This window comes from Mesocricetus auratus, unplaced genomic scaffold (genome assembly GCF_017639785.1).
Source record: "Mesocricetus auratus isolate SY011 unplaced genomic scaffold, BCM_Maur_2.0 Super-Scaffold_100008, whole genome shotgun sequence".
Taxonomy (NCBI): domain Eukaryota; kingdom Metazoa; phylum Chordata; class Mammalia; order Rodentia; family Cricetidae; genus Mesocricetus; species Mesocricetus auratus.
Genome location: NW_024429192.1, coordinates 45903136 through 45922483, shown reverse-complemented (window position 1 = coordinate 45922483; position 19348 = coordinate 45903136). Strand labels below are relative to the sequence as shown.

General features: G+C 40.2%; 1 protein-coding gene across 4 annotated transcripts in view; it reads right to left on the bottom strand.

The window, feature by feature from the left end:
• Cd96 (CD96 molecule) overlaps nucleotides 1-19348 on the bottom strand; it is a 72076-nt gene that overhangs the window by 41763 nt on the left and 10965 nt on the right. For all 4 annotated transcript variants that reach the window (XM_021229914.2, XM_021229915.2, XM_021229917.2 and 1 more), the window contains exons 3-4: nucleotides 15742-15860; nucleotides 3668-3875 (exon numbers count right to left, since the gene is read on the bottom strand). In XM_021229914.2, the coding sequence (XP_021085573.1) occupies nucleotides 3668-3875; nucleotides 15742-15860 (327 nt within the window). The remainder of the gene's footprint in view (nucleotides 1-3667; nucleotides 3876-15741; nucleotides 15861-19348) is intronic.

The window sequence follows — 19348 nt, the reverse complement described above, 5'->3', positions numbered from 1 at the left end:
TAATATAGTGAAAATGGGACTGTGGAGGGGTGGAGCAGGGAGAGACGAAGAGGATCCTAAGCAGCCAAAGGTCAAAGGTCAGTTTCAGGACCATGAAGGGAATCAGGAAAACACTGGATACTTGTTAACTGGCTTGGCACTAGAGAACATTAGGAGATGGCTTTATTGTCATGCTAAATTGGAAGTGTCCCAAAGCCTTCACCTCCAGTGCTGTGCAGAGGACTGAAGCGTGTTCTGAGATTCTCTGTCCCAAGAGTGTAGGGGCTGCTTAGCATGGACCTCTATTCACAGAAGGCTGCTGTTCAATGTACTCATGACTCCTGCTTTAGGGTTCATTGAGACTGTAAGGGAAGCTGGAAGGAGATAATAGATGGGAAGTCAGTGGATAAACATCTGGGCTTTCTTGCTCTTCATTTGACGAGATTGGGCGCGTTCAGGTTGGTATGGCCACAGACTTGCTCTTCATTTGAGACATGAGATGTGTATGCTTTTTTATTTGAATAGGATTCATTTGTACTTATTTATGAGCTTGTGTGTGTGTGTGTGTGTGTGTGTGTGTGTGTGTGTGTGTGTGTGTGTGTATAAGTGCTGGCTCCTGAGTGCCATAGTGTGCCTTTAAACATCAGTAGACAACTTTTGGGAATTGGAACCGCTCTTTCCACCTTGCATTCTGGGGTACAAAATCAAGCCACTGAGTTTGTGCGCATGCGCCTTTTACCACTGAACCATCTCACCAGCCCCTGATGTGTATTTTGTGCTGTAGTTCAGAGTTCTCAGTAAGACTGAACCCTAAACTTGAAGAAGTAACTGGTTTGAGCCTGTGCATTCACTATTGACCTTCCCCTCCTGGCCTCACTTTCCCACCCTGTTCTGTTTTCCAGGATGACCTCTCAGATAAATCATTATTGTTAATATTTTTAATGTCCAAATATAATTTATTTGGGGATACCTTTTAAATTTTACTTTTTGATTGAAGAAACTTTTTTCGTCTAACATATTCTGATCATGTTTTCCTCCTTCAACTTCTCCCAGATCCCACCCATTTAAGTCCACAGGTTTTTTTTCTATCTCTTTAGAAAACAATCAGATGAACAAAACAAATAACCAGAATTAAAAAAAAAACACACATATATGACTACAAAAGCACAAAATCAGAAACTGACATACAAGGAAAAGATCAGTCAGACCAAGAAAAAAAAAAGCCCAAACAAATCAATATGAGACAAAAAGTCTTCAAAGATACCATTGAGTTCATTTTGTATTGGCATCTACTGCTGGGCCTGACGTTAAGCGTGGTTAATATAACCAGTGAGACTGCACGGGAGAACACTAATTTTTCCTTTGCAGTTATCTGCCAGTTGCAGATAGCTTCTTGGATAGGGGTGGGAGCCCTGTCCACTCCTACCTCTCAGCACAGGGCCCTTATCCCAAATAAATTAATTTAACTCAAATTTTTGTTTCAATGTCCTCTACCCTACCCCCTAGGGACTCCAAACCGAGACACAGCCCAGAAGTTGCCATATGAAACAATATCTCTGAACTCTTATAAGAAACAAATAAAAATAGAACGAAGTTCCTGAAAGAACTTAAAAGTCACAGGGGTAGTCAAGAGCCACAATCTGTGAGCTTGAGACAATCCAATTTTCAGGTTCTGAGTAGGGGAGACCAAGCAAAGCCTCCATAGCAGTTGGTGGTGGATGCAAAAGGGAAGGTTACCTCTGCTCCCTGCTGTGCAGAGAGTAAAAAATCAGCCAATGACGGCTTGGGAAGAAGAATTAAGTGGTATAGTGCATGATAGATGGATTGGTGACACATTCAATACTTAACATTTTTTATATTTTCTTTGGTCTTATTTAATGTAGGGAAACACTAGTGGATGAAAAGCAGATTTTATTTATCTTTTTCATTTATTTATTTGACATGCTGCAGCATGGGCTCAAACTTGTAACCCTTGTGAATCAGCCTAAATAATATGCCTATCAGAGGTATAACAAAATCTTAGGAGAACCTACTTTGAAGCCAGCAGCATGTCTATAAACAGTATATTTACTAAAGAATTCCACTAAGCAATGGAAACTTGACTGTAAAATAAACAGGCAGAGTTTCATATTCTAAGCACCACACAAAAGGAGTTTAAAGAAGAGAGGAAAATGTCCAGACAGGGCGTTGTAGATGCAGAGAAGGGGCTAAATGTGGGATGTAAAAGTACACACGCCTTCTAGACCAGCATGAAAAGTCTGAGGGCGGCAAAGGCATGCAGCCATGGTTTGCACGTTGACAAGGCAATTAGATCATGCCATGGCACAAAGATCTTGCCTAACTTAAAATGCATATGTCTTCCCACATCCTGGATGTCTGCCTTCCTTGGCTTGCCAATAGTGTGGCCAAATGAGTCAGTTTGTGCTCGTGCTAAGACAGTCAGACCCTGGAAGGGAACAAACAGAGCTATTGGTACAATAAAAGCAATTCTCAATCTGTTTTGAAGTCTTCATGGGACACTGTCTTGACTTCACAGAGAACTGGTGCTAATGGACCATTATGGTCTACTCCGTCCTCCCAGGAGACACAGGAGAGAAGGGAGACAGAGAAGGAACGTAGGGGGAGAGGGAAGAGAGGGGAAGCCAGTGAGGCACAGGAGAAAGATATACTCATGAAACTCTGCAGCAAGTAAGTCTTGCCTCAGCCTTTTCTGTCTTTATAAATTACTTTGTGTTTTTAATTTCCACTGACCACATTTTCTGACCTCTAATTCGACACAGCCTGTTTCTAAAAAACAACAACAAAAAACCCTTTTATATTTTATTTTGTCTGCTCCATCATTCAGAAAACTGAGGAGCAATCTAGCAGTTCAGGCTCTTAGATTTTATGAAGTGTATATTTCCTCTTTGTTTACCTCATTTTCAAAAACAATTGACTGACCCTCCTCATGGCTGCTTTTTTTCCTTTGCCCTGATGTAGAATGACTTTAAAAACTGCAGGCCATAGTCAAAAAAATGAAAAACTAGCCAATTCAAGGAGCTTCTCCTTAGTAATATTTCCTTGCACCAGGAAACCAAACAGAATGCTCACATTTTTCTCTGCAAATTGTGCCCTGCAGAGTCTACATTGTGAATGGGTGGTGGTGGATTTCACAGTTCAGTGTATGAGGATCAGGTTAGAGAACCAACCCTGCAGGCTTCACTGTTGGAAGCCCCAGTGGACTCTCACCCCAGTAGACCCTTGCAGGATGACAAGGGGCCTCCTGCAGTTGCTCTGGCTGTATTTATCAGCTCCCTTTTCTCAGAGTAACCTTATTGCACTTCGCCTCAGAAAATAACTCAGATAATTAGACGGCCAAACAATTAGATTTTGGCAGTTATAATTAAAGAGATTTCCAGTACCCCTAGGAAACATTATGCCTGCAAACAAGATAGAGGCCATCAGAAAGCTGACCTATATGTGGCTTTCTGGTGTTTTTATTCTATTAGCTGAATAATTATTCTTTAGCCTTCCACCTTTGGTCCCACCCCCAATGACAATGATAGGAATCAAGGAAAACAGAATTGCAGGAGTTACCCTTGTGTGTCTGCTGTCCAGTGTAAAGTGTGTGTGGGGGGGGTTCCTCATAAGGGAAGAGCATGGCCAGAGGAATTGGCAGAGGTTGCAGAGAGGTCACTGAACTCCTTACCGAATACCTTGACTGTAGTGGAGGTCTTCCAGATTTTAAGAGGATTGACTGTCAGGCGGCAAGAGAATGTTTTGCCATCATCTTGGATTTGGACTGGAGAGAGGTGGAGTCCAGAGTCTGCACCCAGCTTGACTCTGCCTTTAAATGATGTGGAATTGCTGATGTGATCATTGTGGGGGAAAAGAACTTCCTGGACTCCATCTTTCTTCTGGAGAGAGAAACAATATTCAGTCTCATAACACAATGTGTGGATGTGCCTCGACTGTTTCTTAGACACTCTTTACTTGTTTTAAACTATGTGCATTTGTGTCTGTGTGTAGATGCAAATGAGTGCAGATGCTTGTGGAACTAGAGCTGGTGTGAAGTGCCCAGTGCGGGTATTGGGAGCTGGACTCAGGTCCTCTGGAAAAGCAACAAGGACTTTAACCACTGAGTCAACTCTTGAGCTTTACAAGTGCTATTTTAACATTAATAAAATAAGAACAATGAAGAATTAAAATGGGGGGATATGGAGTATCGTAGTAGAGAAAGTATTGTTATTCATTCTCACAATTTAATAAAAAATTATGCTCATTTTATACTAACACAAATAGAAACATGTTCTGAACAGACTTAACCACTGTGAGCTTTGCTTTTGGGGCAGGAGAGAGTGCTAATAGCAGATCCCAAGGCTGGTTTAGGAAGTTCAGAGATCTCATTCTTTTTTTTAACTTTTTAAAATTACTTTAATTTTAAATAGCTGGCTTCACATGTCAATGCCAGTACCCTCTCCCTCCCCTCCTCCCGCACCCCCACACCATCCCCCCAAGCCTCCCACCCTATCCCCACTTCCTTCCACATAGGGGATATCCAGAGTCTGTCATTTCACTCAGGGCAGGGTCCAGGCACTCCCCTAAGAGTCCAGGCTGAGAGAGCATCCCTCTTAGTGTTATGAACACACAAAGTCCATTTGTATGCCAGGGATAAACACTGATCTACTGCCCAGGGCCCCATAGGTTGCCCAGGCCTCCTCGCTGACTCTCACACTCAGGGGGTCTGTATCAGTTCCATGCTGGCTGTCAGTCTGGGGTCCAAGAGCTCCCCCTTGTTCAGATCAGCTGTCTCTGCTGGTTTCGCCTGCCCATTCTTTGCCAATTTGCTCATCACTCCTCTCTCTCTGTCACTGGGTTCCATGGGTTCAGTTCAGTGTTTAACTGTGGGTGTTTGGCTGTGCTTCCATCAGTCACTGGATAAAAGCTCTAGGATGGCATATAGGGTAGACGTCAAGTTCATTATCAGGAATGGGCATTTAAGATGGACTCTTCACTATTGCTTAGCTTGCCAGTTGATGTCATCCCTTTAGATCACTAGAGGTCTCACTGGTGCCAGATCTCCCTTCTAACCTATGACTCCCTCTATTATGGTATTTCTCATCCTGTTCTTCCCCTATTTTACCCCCTACTCAACCTTCCTGTTCCCCCATGACCTACTCTCTCTTCATCTTCTCCCCCTCTCTTCTTCCCAGCTCCCACACCCCCCCACCTCTCACCGTGTTCCCAATCTGTTCAGATCTTGCCTCATTCCTCTTCTCTGGGGTACCATGCATATTTCTCGTAGTTTCTTTCCTGTTTCCCAGACTCTCTGTCAGTGGAAGTGCAGACTGGCACTATCCTGATCCATGTCTAAAATCCATATATGAGTGAGTACATACCATGTTTGTCTTTTTGTGACTGGGTTACCTCACTCAGGATGGTTTCCTCTAGTGCCATCCATTTACCTGTGAATTTCAAGATTCCATTGTTTTTTTCTGCTGAGTAGTATTCCATTGTGTAATTGTACCACATTTTCTCTATCCACTCTTCAGTTTAGGGGCATCTAGGTTGCTTCCAGGTTCTGGCTATTACAAATAATGCTGCTATGAACATAGTGGAGCAGATGTCCTTGTTGTATGAATTTGCATCTTTTGGATATATGCTTAAGAGTGAAATTGCTGGGTCTTGTGGTAGGCTGATTCCCATTTTCCTGATGAATCTCCATACTGATTTCCAACAGAGATCTCATTCTCAAAATGTGCTGGGGATACTGGTGGGGTTTTGATGGTTAGTTTTTTACACTGACTTCATGATTCCACGTATCCTCTCTTTCCAGAACTCCCCAAGAAAAGGTCTAATTTAGCCCCTTTCAGATCAGGAGTGGGATGAATGAGAGATGATAGAGCAAAGGATTTAGGGAAGACACATTTCAGAGAATGGCACATGAAGGGAAGGCACCTTCGAGGAAGTGGCCTTCTCAGATTCTGTCCCCTAGGTCCTCCTTGTTGAAGTTCTTCATTGTACTCATGGTCTTGGCCCTTGTTTCTTTTCTTCTGTGGCTGTATTAGCCTCAGAGAGAACTCATGAAAGCAGAACTTTAAATGTTAATGTGACTTTCATTCACTGGCATTTGCTGGGAGAACTTGACTCTTTATTTCATGTCCTGTCCTGGGCTTATGAAGAAAAGTCCCTATTATTCTCTCCCTACTCAAGATTTCCAAAGCAAGCCTGTGGTCACAATGATTGTCAGGTCAGTGTGATGTTGATTAGCCTCCTGGATTGACAGGACCCTTGAGGAGCACAAGGGAGGGTGCTGGTTAAATCCCCTCTCTGTGTTAGTCCAACTCAATCTTCTCAATTAGCTGCTTGGCAACTGTCCATGGCACAAAGTTCCCCTCTAGAGATTCACATTCAATCTGTCTGAGGCCGGGCCTAATCTGGAACAATTTTCAAGTTCCTCAGGGGAGCCAAGGCTGAGAATGACTGGTCTAACCATAACCTTTCCAGATAAATGATTATACACAGGGGAAATTGGAGGAACTAAAGGAGAGAATGGTGAGGAGGAATGCATTAATGATGGGAGGAAAGATTTAAAATAATTAAAGGAACTATTTGTGACTTGGAATCTCTAGCTTAAAGTGTTAGATTTGGGGTAGAAGTAGAATCTAGGTCAGTAAGTGAATTTGGCACAGGAAGACTTATTAGAGTAATTATATAGAAATTTCCAGATAACACTAAATAGCAGTTCTTACATAAACCACATTTCTTTGGCTGAATCTGGCTGATATCCTTACAGTGTCACATACAGATGGAACTCTATGGTTTCTTGCAAAGAATCATAAGCCTTACCCCAAAGCATGGTATGCACCTCTACAGCTTCCTGGACCTGACCTTTAACCTTCCTTCTGAAGAAGAGCAAAGGGAGGATCTAGTCCCAAGATAGGAATGTCCAAGCACCAGATGAATGAAGTGGAAGGCATTTCCCCCAGCATCACAGATCTGAAGGCAATAGGTAAGGAAGCTGGCTCCCCCTGCAGGGCCTACAGCACAAGATACTTCTTATAGACTCTTGTATATGGCCTGGTTTTATAAAGATTTTGTAGTTCAAAATGTCCTTGGAGAGTCTTTAATTGGTGTTGCTTCTAACATTATGAGGAGACACACTTTTCCAGCAAACTCTCTGATCATCTGGTTCTTACACTCTTACAGTCTTTTTGACTGTAATGTTCCCAGAGGTTTCGGTGTGTCAATGTAGATGTGTTCATTGGAACTGGGCTCCACAGCTCTGCATTTTCATTGGTTATTGTTTTATACAATGGTTTCTCTTTTGAAGAGAAGCTCCTTCATGAGGGGTGAGGACTACACTTATCTCTAGGTATAAAGACAAATGATTGCTCACATTAGCTGAACAAGGATGACACTAAGCAGACAGGGGCATGAGAATGGTGCTGCAACCCTACTCAGAGAATTATGGGAAACAAAGGAAATCTGAGAGTGAGAAAATGGCCTTCTCCAGGAAAGAGCATAGCAGCCAATCTAATACTAAACGATCAGCCCTGAAAACATACATGTATGCATGTAACAAAAAAAGAGGCCATGAATTTGAAAATGATCAAGGGGGAGTATGTGAGAGGGTTTGGAGGGAGGAAAAGGAAAAGTTACAGACTTATAAAAAAATGAAGGAAAAAACGTTCTTGGCTTGTCAACAGTTGATTATGAATCAGAAAAAAGCTCACAGGGCCCCATCCCTCCCTGCTGAACTACTGACTCCTGATGGATTCTGATGGAAGGGTAGTAGCTGTCTCTAATTGTGTACCCACTGATAAACCAACCATACTCCAATGGAGAGTTCTAAACCCATAGTCACACAGATGGCACTGGTTAAACCTGGTGAGTCACAAACTAACCCAAAAAGAGTTGAATGTGGGAAAGGATCTTGTAGAAGGAGAGGAGTGACAGGGGATGGGAGGGAGATAGGAAGGGTCAGTTGGGTGAGTGTTATTATAATACATCACATATGTGCATGAGATTGTCAAAGAACAAATTTAGTAAAGGTTATTTTTAAGTGTTCTTGCTTGTTCACCATGTGGTTTTCTATTTGGGATAGTCCCATCTGTCATGTTGTTAAAGAGGGTAGACATAGGATGGAGACTGGTAAAAACTGCTTTTGCTTTTTATTATATATCAGGGCATGACCTACCATAATACTTTTATTGATAAAGATAGCAGACATCCATATATACCAATGTATACAATGGTTGTTTTGTTTTGTTTGCTTTCCTTTGGCTTTTGGCAGTTACATAGGTAAAAGGTAGCTTTGTTTTATAAAGATGGAATTCAGCTACAAACTGTTCTGCAGTCTGTATCATAAGGAGATTCTGAGTCCCCATGGCAAGAACCTGCATGTAGTCATCACAGAGCAAATGGGGAAGGAGCTAGTTCAGATAAGCTAAGAGAAGGGGAAATTCTATAGTTATGCTGACTGCAACTGTAATGATAAGTTCTCATTATTAAAGATTTTTTCTTTTAAACTATTTTTGAAATTAAAATAATTACATCACTTTCCCCTTCCCTTTCTTCCCTCAAAGGTCTCTCATATACTCCTTGTTTTTGTTTTTCAAATTCATGACTTCTATTTTATTGTTGTCACACACATATGTATATATGTGTGTGTATGTTCCTAAATACATATATACAATCTGCTCACACTGCATAATGTCACTTGTATGTATATTTTTAGGCTGAACATTTGATAATAGATAACCATTTGGTAATAGATAACAGATTGTTTTTAATCTGTTTAGTGTACACTGTGTTCTAGGCACTGCAAACCTTGTTTAAGCATATATCACTCTCCTTACACAGTCTGGAATAAATTAAGGTTAACTTGCCCATGACCACACAGAATAAGAAGGTACTCAAACCAAAGCATTTAAAACAATGATGCTCAGAACCATGGAAAATCGTGCCTCAGGACTACACATATAGGACAAATCTAAACCACTAAATTACTAAAAATAAAAAATAAAAACAAAACGAAAAAAGAAAACTTTGAGGTGTGTCTGGATTGAGAAATGCAGGATAAGTCCCAGAAAGCCAGAAATCTTTATAAGGTTGTAGGCTGCAGGGGTCAGGGCAGGATGCTAGTGTAAAAGGGCCTTACATTGCAGTATCAACCCATTCGTGGTGACCAGCATCACGGGGTATATTTCAACTTAATTCATATTTGGTACAAATGACCTCATTTGACCTGCTCTGCAGGAAGCCTGGCAGAGAAGCTCACACACAGTGCCTTTATTTCTACTTTTTTCTTTCTGTTCTGCAGGGAAAACAATCATTTATCTTTTAAAATGTTAATAAATATTAAAAAAACGTTATGGGTTCACATCTTATGTAAAATGGGCCCTATTTTTTAAATTAATTTATTTATTTTGCATGCCAACTGAAGCCTCCCCTCTCTTCTCTCTCTCCCCACTTCCTCCCTCCCCTCCCTCTCCTGCTCTCCCCTCAATCCACCCCTCCTCTATATCCACTCAGAAAGGGGCGGGCCTCCCATGGACATCACTAAGAAAGGGGCGGGCCTCCCATGGACATCACTCAGAAAGGGGCGGGCCTCCCATGGACATCACTCAGAAAGGGGCGGGCCTCCCATGGACATCAGCAAGGCTTAGCATATCTAGCTGCTGTAAGACCAAGTACTTCCCCCTGTATTTAGGTTGAAGAAGGCAATCTAGTATGAAGAATAGATTCCCAAGACTCAACCAAAGCACCAGAGAGAGCCCTGCTCCCATGGCCAAGAGTCCCACAAATATATCAAACTACACAACAGTCACATATATGCAGAGGCCCCAGGTCAGTACCATGTAGGCTCCCTGGTTGTTGGTTCAGACTCTATGAGTTCTCTGAATCAGGCTAGCTGAGCTCAGTCCAATGTTTGGCTGTGAGTCTCTGAATCTGCCTCCATTAGTCACTGGATGAAGGCTTTTCTATGCCAACAGGCATTGTAACCAATCTGATCATGAGGGATGGCTAGTTGAGGCTATGCATCCACTGCTGCGAAGAGTCTTAGTTGGCAGCCCTTGTGTTTTAATGTGCAGTATACATTTAACTAGCTATGTAGTCCAGATACTTAGTAGGTGGGCAGTAGTAGAAGTTTACTCCTCCCTAGTTCCACCCACAAACACGCTGCATTTTATGGACATTTACTACATATCCACACAAGGGAGAAATTTGGAGAATTATTGCTGTGGTTTAAATGGTTTTGTTCCTCTACCTCCAAAACCTATTTGCAATGACACAATGTCAAAAGATGGTATTCAGTTGAAGGTGCTTGGGCTACGAAATCTCTTCCCACATGAATGAGCCATTGAAAGGACTTGTGGAGATTGGAGAATAGCTCACTGCCAGCACTACCAAAACAGCAATCAAACAAAAAACCCCCAAACCAAAACAAACCAAAAAACAAACCCAAAGCAAGCAAATAAACAAAATAAGGTTTGTGGGAGTAGATTCCCTCTCCTCCACTCTTCTGTCATGCAGGGACACAAGAGTCAGCATCAGTATGACAACATTTAAGCAACCATCTTGGAAGTAGAGAGAACAGCCCCCAAACCATGGACCTTAATTCTGGACTTCCCAGCTGTTAGGATTGTGAGAGAGCAAGTCTCTGTTCTTCATAAACTTCCATGGCTCAGTTATTCTATGACAGTAACACAAAGTGGCTAAGACAGTTACAAAGTCATGCACTGCTCTGTTCATCTGACCTCTGTTAATGCACCACCCAGTTATGTGATGACCTTGAAGATTGAAGAGCCATATGTGGCTTGGAGAATACTATTCCTTGGACAATATACATATAATGTAGTTTCATAACAAATAACCAACCATGGAAAACTTATTTAAAAGTATGGTATTTTGTTCACCATGGATTTTCCATATATATATATATATATATATGATATTGTATTAAAATACTTACCTTGATTACTGGTACTTCACTGAATGTTACTTTTATGGATAAGGGACGTCCTCATCTCATCATAAATCAAACCCTTAGGTTGCACAGCCAGTAAGGATGTGAACATGCTATTTTCTCTCAAAGACCATGTTGCTAGTGATTTTGCTATATACAACCTTACAAGAGGTAGAGGGCTATCTTTGCATTATTTACTTGTAGTCTATTTGAGATGAATACTTCACCAGAAAAAGTTACAAAATCAAGGAGCCAAGAAGAGACATGAATGTGTCATTAAATTATGTACAATGATTTGGTATCAAAATTAGTGTGGTAGGGACTTGATAGGTCATAATTAATCATGGAAAATCATGGCCATATGTTCTTTCCAACTCAACTCATGCTAAAACCCATACATTGAACCTTCTTGGTTTTTTGTTTGTTTGTTTGTTTGTTGTACTGGGATCAGGATTTCCAGTTTTTCAGAAGGACATTGGCACTATTTGATTTAGTGGTTCTGTCTTGTCTCTGGCTGGCTTCAGTTAGCTGGATCCAGCTTTAAGTTAGCATTGGCTGCATTGAGCAGAGCACACAGCAGATGTTTGGTGCTCTGAGCTCCTTTGCAGCTATCGCTGACTGTAATAATCCCTGCTTCTCTGTCTCCAATCTGCTTTGTATCTTCACATTTTCTCCATGTATTCTCCACTCTGCCAGCACTGTCAACGCAGGCTGTTTGCCACACTCCTAACATTCATTTTCAGCAGCACTGAACCAACATATTTCTAAACAACGTTAGCTATTAGCCCTTTGTAGTTTGGCAAGTACTTTATATTTTGATAATAGCCAAGACCATGATGGTCAGATATCACCAAGAGGTTGTGACACTGTTTCTAAATCTCAAGGTCTCATATATACATTTAAAACAATTTCTTCTTGCCTGATAATAAAACAGCACAAATAAAAAGATGATGAAAATTTAAACAATGTAGGCATCTAGTATTCAGTTATGTGACATTACCGTGAATATTTCATTATTTGAATGTTGTGTTCTGTTCCCCACTTCATGATTTAAAAGAGAAAAAAATTTCAAGATCTTTTAAGATTTTATTCATTCTTTGAGAATTTATATATGTATACTGTGTATTTTGATTATAGCTACCCCTCACCCATCCCTCCTCTTCCTCTTGGATCCCTTACTGTCTCTCCCATCTTGTCCTCCCTTCCTCTTCTTTTTCCTCCTCTTCTTCTTTCCTTCCTTCCTTCCTTTCTTTCTTTTTGGTTTTTCCAGACAGGGTTTCTCTATGTAACAACTTATTTTTCATCACTCACTTAGTGCTGCCTATATCTGCGTGAGTTTAGGGTTGTCCTCTAGAACATGGCCAACCTACTAGGGCTATATCCCTGAAGAAAACCAATTCTCCCTCTCCCCATAGTCATCCCCTGAAAATAGCTCTTCAGTCAGGTGAGGAGGGAGGTCTCATGAACCTCTTTCCTGTCCGTGGAGTATCAACTGACTTGATCTTGTGGAGGTCTTGTGTAGGTACCTGCAGCCATTTTAAGTAGCTATTTATTGTAAGTTCATCAGTGTAGCGACCCTGTCCTGTCACATCCAGAGGACACTTTCACAGAAGTCTTCTTAGCTTCTGGCTTTTACAGATTTTCTGCCCTTCTTCCAGAATGCTACCAGAGCTTGTGCGTAAATGTCCCATTTATGACCGAATACTCTGTAGTCATTTATAATTGGTGCTAGATGTGTGTGTGTATGTGTGTGTGTGTGTTGTGTGTGTGTGTATGTGTGTGTGTGTGTGTGTGTGTGTAAACAGGAAGTCTCTCTGATGAGAGGTGAAAACTGTATCTATGGGTATAACGATAAGTATTGTAATAGACCTCTTTCTGTTTTTTATTTTTAAATATAGTTTTATTATTTTGAAAATTTCATGTGATGTATTTTGATCACATTCACCATGCTTCCTCCCCCTAACTGCTCCCAGGCCCACCCTCATCCCTTATATCCTCCCAACTTTGTGTCTCCTCCTCCTTTTAAAAAAATAATCCATTGAGTCCAATTTGTGCTGTTCATATATTATGGGGTGTGGGGTCATCACTGAATCAAGGTAGAGCTACCAGGAGTCACACCTTTAAAGAAAACTGATTCTCCATTCCCACAGAAGTTCTTCAGTTAGGGGTACAGAATTCTGAGCACCTCCTCCATGCCAGAATGTTGACTACCTTGGTCTTGTACAAGTCTTATGCAGGCAGCCACAAGCCCCTGTGAGTTCATAAGCAGTGGTGAAGGATCTTTGCTTAGTTCACTGACTGTGAGAATAAATTTATCCGAAGACATTCCTTAGTGTATACTACTGATTTGTTTGTATGAGTCCCAGGGTCTTGTTATAGCATATGTCTGTCTTTTGCTATTAACTGGCTTTAATTATGTGGCTCAAACATAACTCTTCAAAAAGCTTTCCTGGTTTTACCTGATAAATTATTTTCCCTGAGCACTACTATATTTTTTATATTTTATTATAAACATATGACATAATAGAAAATATGTCTAATTTAATTTTGTATCCCTATAGAGCCCAACACTCCAATCAGATTCACATTTGTTTATTGGACTGAATTAAAATTTATACTGTGGGAAATCACAGGATGATAATTTGTAATGAAAACAGAATATTAGAATGTATTTAAAAACTCTCAGAATAAGTCTGAAGAATTTCCCTAATGCTGGTATGTGTCCTAGGAATTAAATAGCAAAATTAACATTTGCCATTTATCTATCAACCCACATCCCAACTAAACACACACAGTCCTCAATTTCTTATTTATCACTCCAACATTCACATAGATCCGGACAAGCTGACCTTTTGTGTTTTCTTGGGTAACTGGATTATGTTGTGACAACCGGCTGTTAGATACACCGTGCTTGTGTTTGATGCCCGTTGTTTTCAGTGTAGGATAGCCCTGAGTATAACTACCCCAAAGCAAGGATCTGTTTCACCTCACACAGCTGACATAAGACCAGGTACACATAACAAATATATTTTTATGATGAAATTGAGAATTCTAATAATAACTTTCCCGGTGGGAGTCACAACTGAGTTAATTAGATTTTGTAATTCCACATACAAAACAACACGACTTTTACTTTCTGGAGACTTGGATAGTTTTTCTCTGTAGAACTGTTCCTGGGGTTTAATGAAACACTTGGGGCAGGTGGCCTTTGCAGTTTCCCAGGGTTTCTGGGCTCAGCACAGCAGGTTTCTGCCCTGCTGAGCTAATCTTCATCATCTCTTCTCTTTAGCCTTTTACTTAAAGCCACATTATTTCCTGTTTGTAAGAATATGCCTGACCTCTGCAGACACAGCAATGATGACTGGAAGAGCTTACATGTTTTCACATCAGACTTAGTAAATTCTAGAACCATCAGTAGTTAGGGCATGGCTGTAAGTCAGTGAAGCAAACAGATTTTGACATTTAAAAAGAGAATGCACAGTAGGAATTTAATCAGCATATTGCCAACACAATATTCCCTTTGAAGGAAGGATTCTTTCAAAGGCATCTCTCAATTTGCCTACATTACAATCAGGTCTTTAAAACTACAGTGTGGGGCAAGGATCTGTTGATGTTTAAGAGTCACCCTCTCTTTCTGCAGCCTAATTTTCATTCTCTCCATCCCCCATCTATTTTAAGTGTCCTGATGGGATCATAAGAAATGTCTATGCCACCTTCCAAGTTTCCTTGAAGGACATTACTAGATCAAGGAGACCTATCATTTATCAAGTATTTGACGTTTAATGAGCTGGCACTCATTAACCAACCAACCGGCATGAATTTAGTGAACATCAGCTTAACATGAGGATGGTGAAAAGGTGACTTGAGTTCTATTCCTGGAGCTACATGGTGGAAGAAGAGAACTGACTCCCCAAAGTTGTCCTCTGACCTCCAGACATGTCATGGTACATACTTCCTCCCTCCCCCGCTTAAACAAATAAATGCAACTTTTAAAGGTCCCCATTCTGGCTATCTGTTGTGGTGTCTAAAGGTTGTGGTTACTATGGGCCTGCAGCCCCTGCTTCAGTAACAGAGCTGAACAGTAATGTGCTTCCACAGAACTGGTTTCTCCCATACACAGTTCATATGCTTTTTTAAACAAGACATATTTGATAGTGTGTGTGTGTGTGTGTGTGTGTGTGTGTGTGTGTATGTGTGTGTGCCTATGAGTGTGTGAATGTGTTTCTGTGTATGTGTGTGTGTGTGTGTGTGCAGGCACCTATGGCTGTCAGAAGGGGGGTCACTGAATAACTTGTGCGCCGTTTATTGTCCTCTGGTAGAGCAGTAAGCACTCCTAAGCACTGAGCCGTCTCTCCATCCTCTTCCCTTGTGTTTCATAAGCATCAGGTTTTGCATTTTTTGACTAAAGCAATGCAAGATTGTGGCAATGCAGGTTTTGGAAAAGGAGGGTCTATGTCTCTACATGTATTATTTGTAAAACAAATATTTGTGACTAGGGTTTCTGTATGTGGCTCCTCCCCGGGGCAGCATCACACCTGTTCTCTCAGCAAACACAGTCTGGTTTATAATTTGAAGTAGAAATCAACCTTTAGGAACTAATTTCAGAGGCCCACTGCATGCATCGCTGCTTGCTTAGTTAGAAGACACCTCAGTAACCTTTCCTTTCTTCCCCAGTACTCCCAGTACTTCCCCAGCTACTGGCATAATGTCTGCGTCTCATCAAGTATTTCTCTATTATTGCTTGCTATTCATTTCACCTCATTAATATTTAAAGATCATTACAGTTATTCACTGAAAAGGGCAACACTTACCACTAACCATTCAAAGGTGAACCCAGGTGAAATTTCTGAGGAGGTATTTTGAAAGCATGGTATTTCCAGAGTTTGATTCGTCTCTGTTTCTATTGTATGGTTGCGTTCTTCTTGTATAACTGGAACAGAACATAAGTGGAAGATGCATGGATCTCAGCATATAAGGTACATTTTATCAAAGAGACTAAAACAGTTTAGAATAGAAATTCATCTATCTTCAAGACACCTATGAAGTAATGAGGCAGAACCCCACCGAAGTCCACATTGTTTAAATGGCAAAACTGAGCCAGGAGATGCCTGGGGAATTGCTCATCACTGAAAACTCACAGAGAAGCTATTTGACAATCCAACCTAGAATTTGACATACTCTTCTGCTTTAACCCCAAATAGGTCCATCCATCTTCAGGTTACACGTCCTCATTAGAAAGAATATGAAGTCTTATAACCTACTTTGTAATTGTATTTTAAAATTTATTAGAACTTATTCTTTTTCCACAGCAGCTGTAGATTCACAGCAAAAGTGAGCAGAAAATACTGACCATTCCCATGTACATGTAGTTCTCACCTTTATACATGTAGCATCCTCTGTTGTCAGCATCTTACATAAGAGTAGTGCATTTGTCATAATAAATTACAATCTTACAATCGTTACCTATCAGAGCCCACAGCTTGCTGTAGGGTTTATGTGATGTACATCCTATGGGTTCTCACAAGTGTATAGTGTCACACAGTCACATTAAACAGAAACCTTTTCTCTCTTTGGTCTCAGGAGAAAATCCTTAGTCACTTAAGTTCCACGTGATTCAAGCATACCCTAGGAAACTTAGAACAGATAAAATATGAAGGCATGCATAGTTCTGTGTTATGTTTTTAGGGACAGAGCATGTTCAGTATACATGCAATTGGTTTCTAAAACTTTCTTATCTGATATAGTACTCTAAACATGTATATATATTAGAAGATTCTTGTCCGTTAATATTAAAGAAATTTCACCATCATAATATTTCCAAATGTAGCTATTTGTGCAACACCATCAAAAGTCTAACAAACTGCATACCACTTTTAATTTTATTTTGCATAAGTATAGCTTAAACATAATAATCTACTTATTAATATCTATCATGCTCACAAATTGAATACATATGTTAACAATATTTTAATGGACATTACCCAATATACAGTTAATATATAATTATCATTATTAGCTTTTACACATTATGTAACTTTTTGATTTTACTTTATAGCCCTGACTGGCTTGGTACTTACTACATAACCGAAGCTGGCTTCAAATTCATCACAATTCGACTGCCTCAAGCATGAGAATTACAGGTGTGCAGCATCGCATCACCTCTCCTTTTAAAGTTTCTTCAGATTCCAAATGTAACTTTTTGAATATAAACATAAATATGTAATTTAAAAATAAATTAAAATCACCTAGAAAGTATCTACAAGTATATTAAACTACAACATGCCCCATCAGTAAATGGCAACACACTAGTGGTAGCAACTGTGCAGAAAGAAAACAGGAAAGTGGACTGTGCTTCTGCTCAGCTTTGGAAAGTCTACTCCCGCAGTGGGTGATCTCTGTAGCAACAGCTGGCTAAATGAGAAGAGCAGCAGAGATGGAGAAAGGGGTAGGAAGGACCCAGATCACCAGTTTATTCTTGGTGAATAGGAAAAGTTCCCCATCCAGGGACAGATGAGAGTTTGTGGGATGTCCCCAATGCTGTGAAGAAACCCTGGGGAGAAGAATCTAATTAAGTGAGATAGAGCCAACATAAAAAATCAAAGAGTAAATTCAGATATAAGTGGAAGATAAAAGGAAAGGAAGTATATACCAGCAGTCCCACAGCTAGTATTTACCTTGGAAATAGCAGATCAGGGGCTATAGCCACAACAAAGTCTACAGAGGAGCTAGCCTGGCAAGCCTTTCATGAAAAGAATAAAACTATACTTAAGGCTAAGCAATAGGAAAATGAATGCAGTAGAATGAGCTGTAAAGCTACAGTGAGAAAAAGACCAGCGAATAAAATACCATTTATATAACAATGAAAGCAGAGTAGCAGTATATTCACACATAAATAAAAGCTACAACTTCATTATTCAAAATGCAATGAATGAATGAAAATGATATAAACTGTGAAAAAATGGAAAGGCTGATAAATGAGTTCACTGGAGAACAGAAGACCTGTAAAAGATAGGTAATGTAATTCAGAAAATCATTGTCAAAAATCACTCTAATAATGAGATGAAACTGGAAACAAACTGAAAGCATATGTACACAAAAATTAATGTATTGAGAGAAATTTAAAAAGTCAATTGATGTTTTTGATTTTAGCCATTCTGACAGGAGTCAGATGATATCTCAGAGTTGTTTTGATTTGTATTTCCCTAATGACTAAGGATGTTGAGCACTTTCTCAAGTGCCTCTCAGCCATTTTAGACTCCTCTATTGAAAACTCTCTATTTAGTTCAGTAGCCCACCTTTTAATTGGATCCTTTGATGTTCTGGAGACTTGCTTCTTGAGTTCTTTGCAAATTTTGGAGATCCACCCTCTGTCAGATGTGGGGTTAGTGAATATCTTTTCCCATTGTGTAGGTTGCCTTTTTGTCTTGTTGACTGTGTCCTTAGCCTTACAAAAGCTTCTCAGTTTCAGGATGCACCATTTATTAATTGTCTATCTGTGTCTGTGCTACTGGCATTATGTTCAGGAAGTGATCTCCTGTACCAATTCATTCAAGGGTGCCTCCCTCTTTCTCTTCCAAGAGGTTCAGTGTGGCTGGATTTATGTTGAAGTCTTTGATCCATTTGGACTTAAGTTTTGTGCATGGCGATAGACATAGATCTATCTGCAGTCTTCTACATGCCAGCATCCAGTTATTCCAGCACCATTTGTTGAAGATGCTTTCTTTTTTCCATTGTATATTTTTAGCTTCTTCATCAGAGATCAGAGGTTCATACGTGCATGGTTTAATATCAGGGTGTTCAATTAGATTCCACTGGTCTACCTGTCTACTTTTGTGCCAATACCAAGCTGGTTTCAGGATTATAGCTCTATAATAGAGCTTGAAGTCAGGGATGGTGATGCCTCTGGATGTTTCTTTATTGAACAGTGTTGTTTTGACTATCCTGGGTCTTTTGTTTTCCCACATAAAGTTGAGAATTGTTCTTTCAAGGTCTGTGAAGAATTGTGCTGGGATTATGATGGGGATTGCATTGAATCTGTAGATTGCTTTGGGCAAGATTGCAGTTTTTACTAGGTTGATCCTATCTATCCAACAGCATGGGAGATCTTTCCATTTTCTGGTGTCTTCTTTAATTTCTTTCTTTAAAGATTCAAAGTTCTTGCGATACAGGTCTTTCACTTGTTCGGTTAGAGTTATCCCAAGGTATTTTATGTTGTTTGTGGCAATTTTAAAGGGTGATGTTTCTCTGATTTCATTCTCAGCCCTTTGTATAAAGTAGGGATAGTGATTTTTTTTTAGGTGATCTTGGATCCTGCCACTTTGCTGAAGGTGTTTATCAGCTGTAGGAGTTTCCTGGTAGAGTTTTTCAGGTCACATTCATACAACAAGGACATCTGTTCAATTACATTCATGGCAGCAT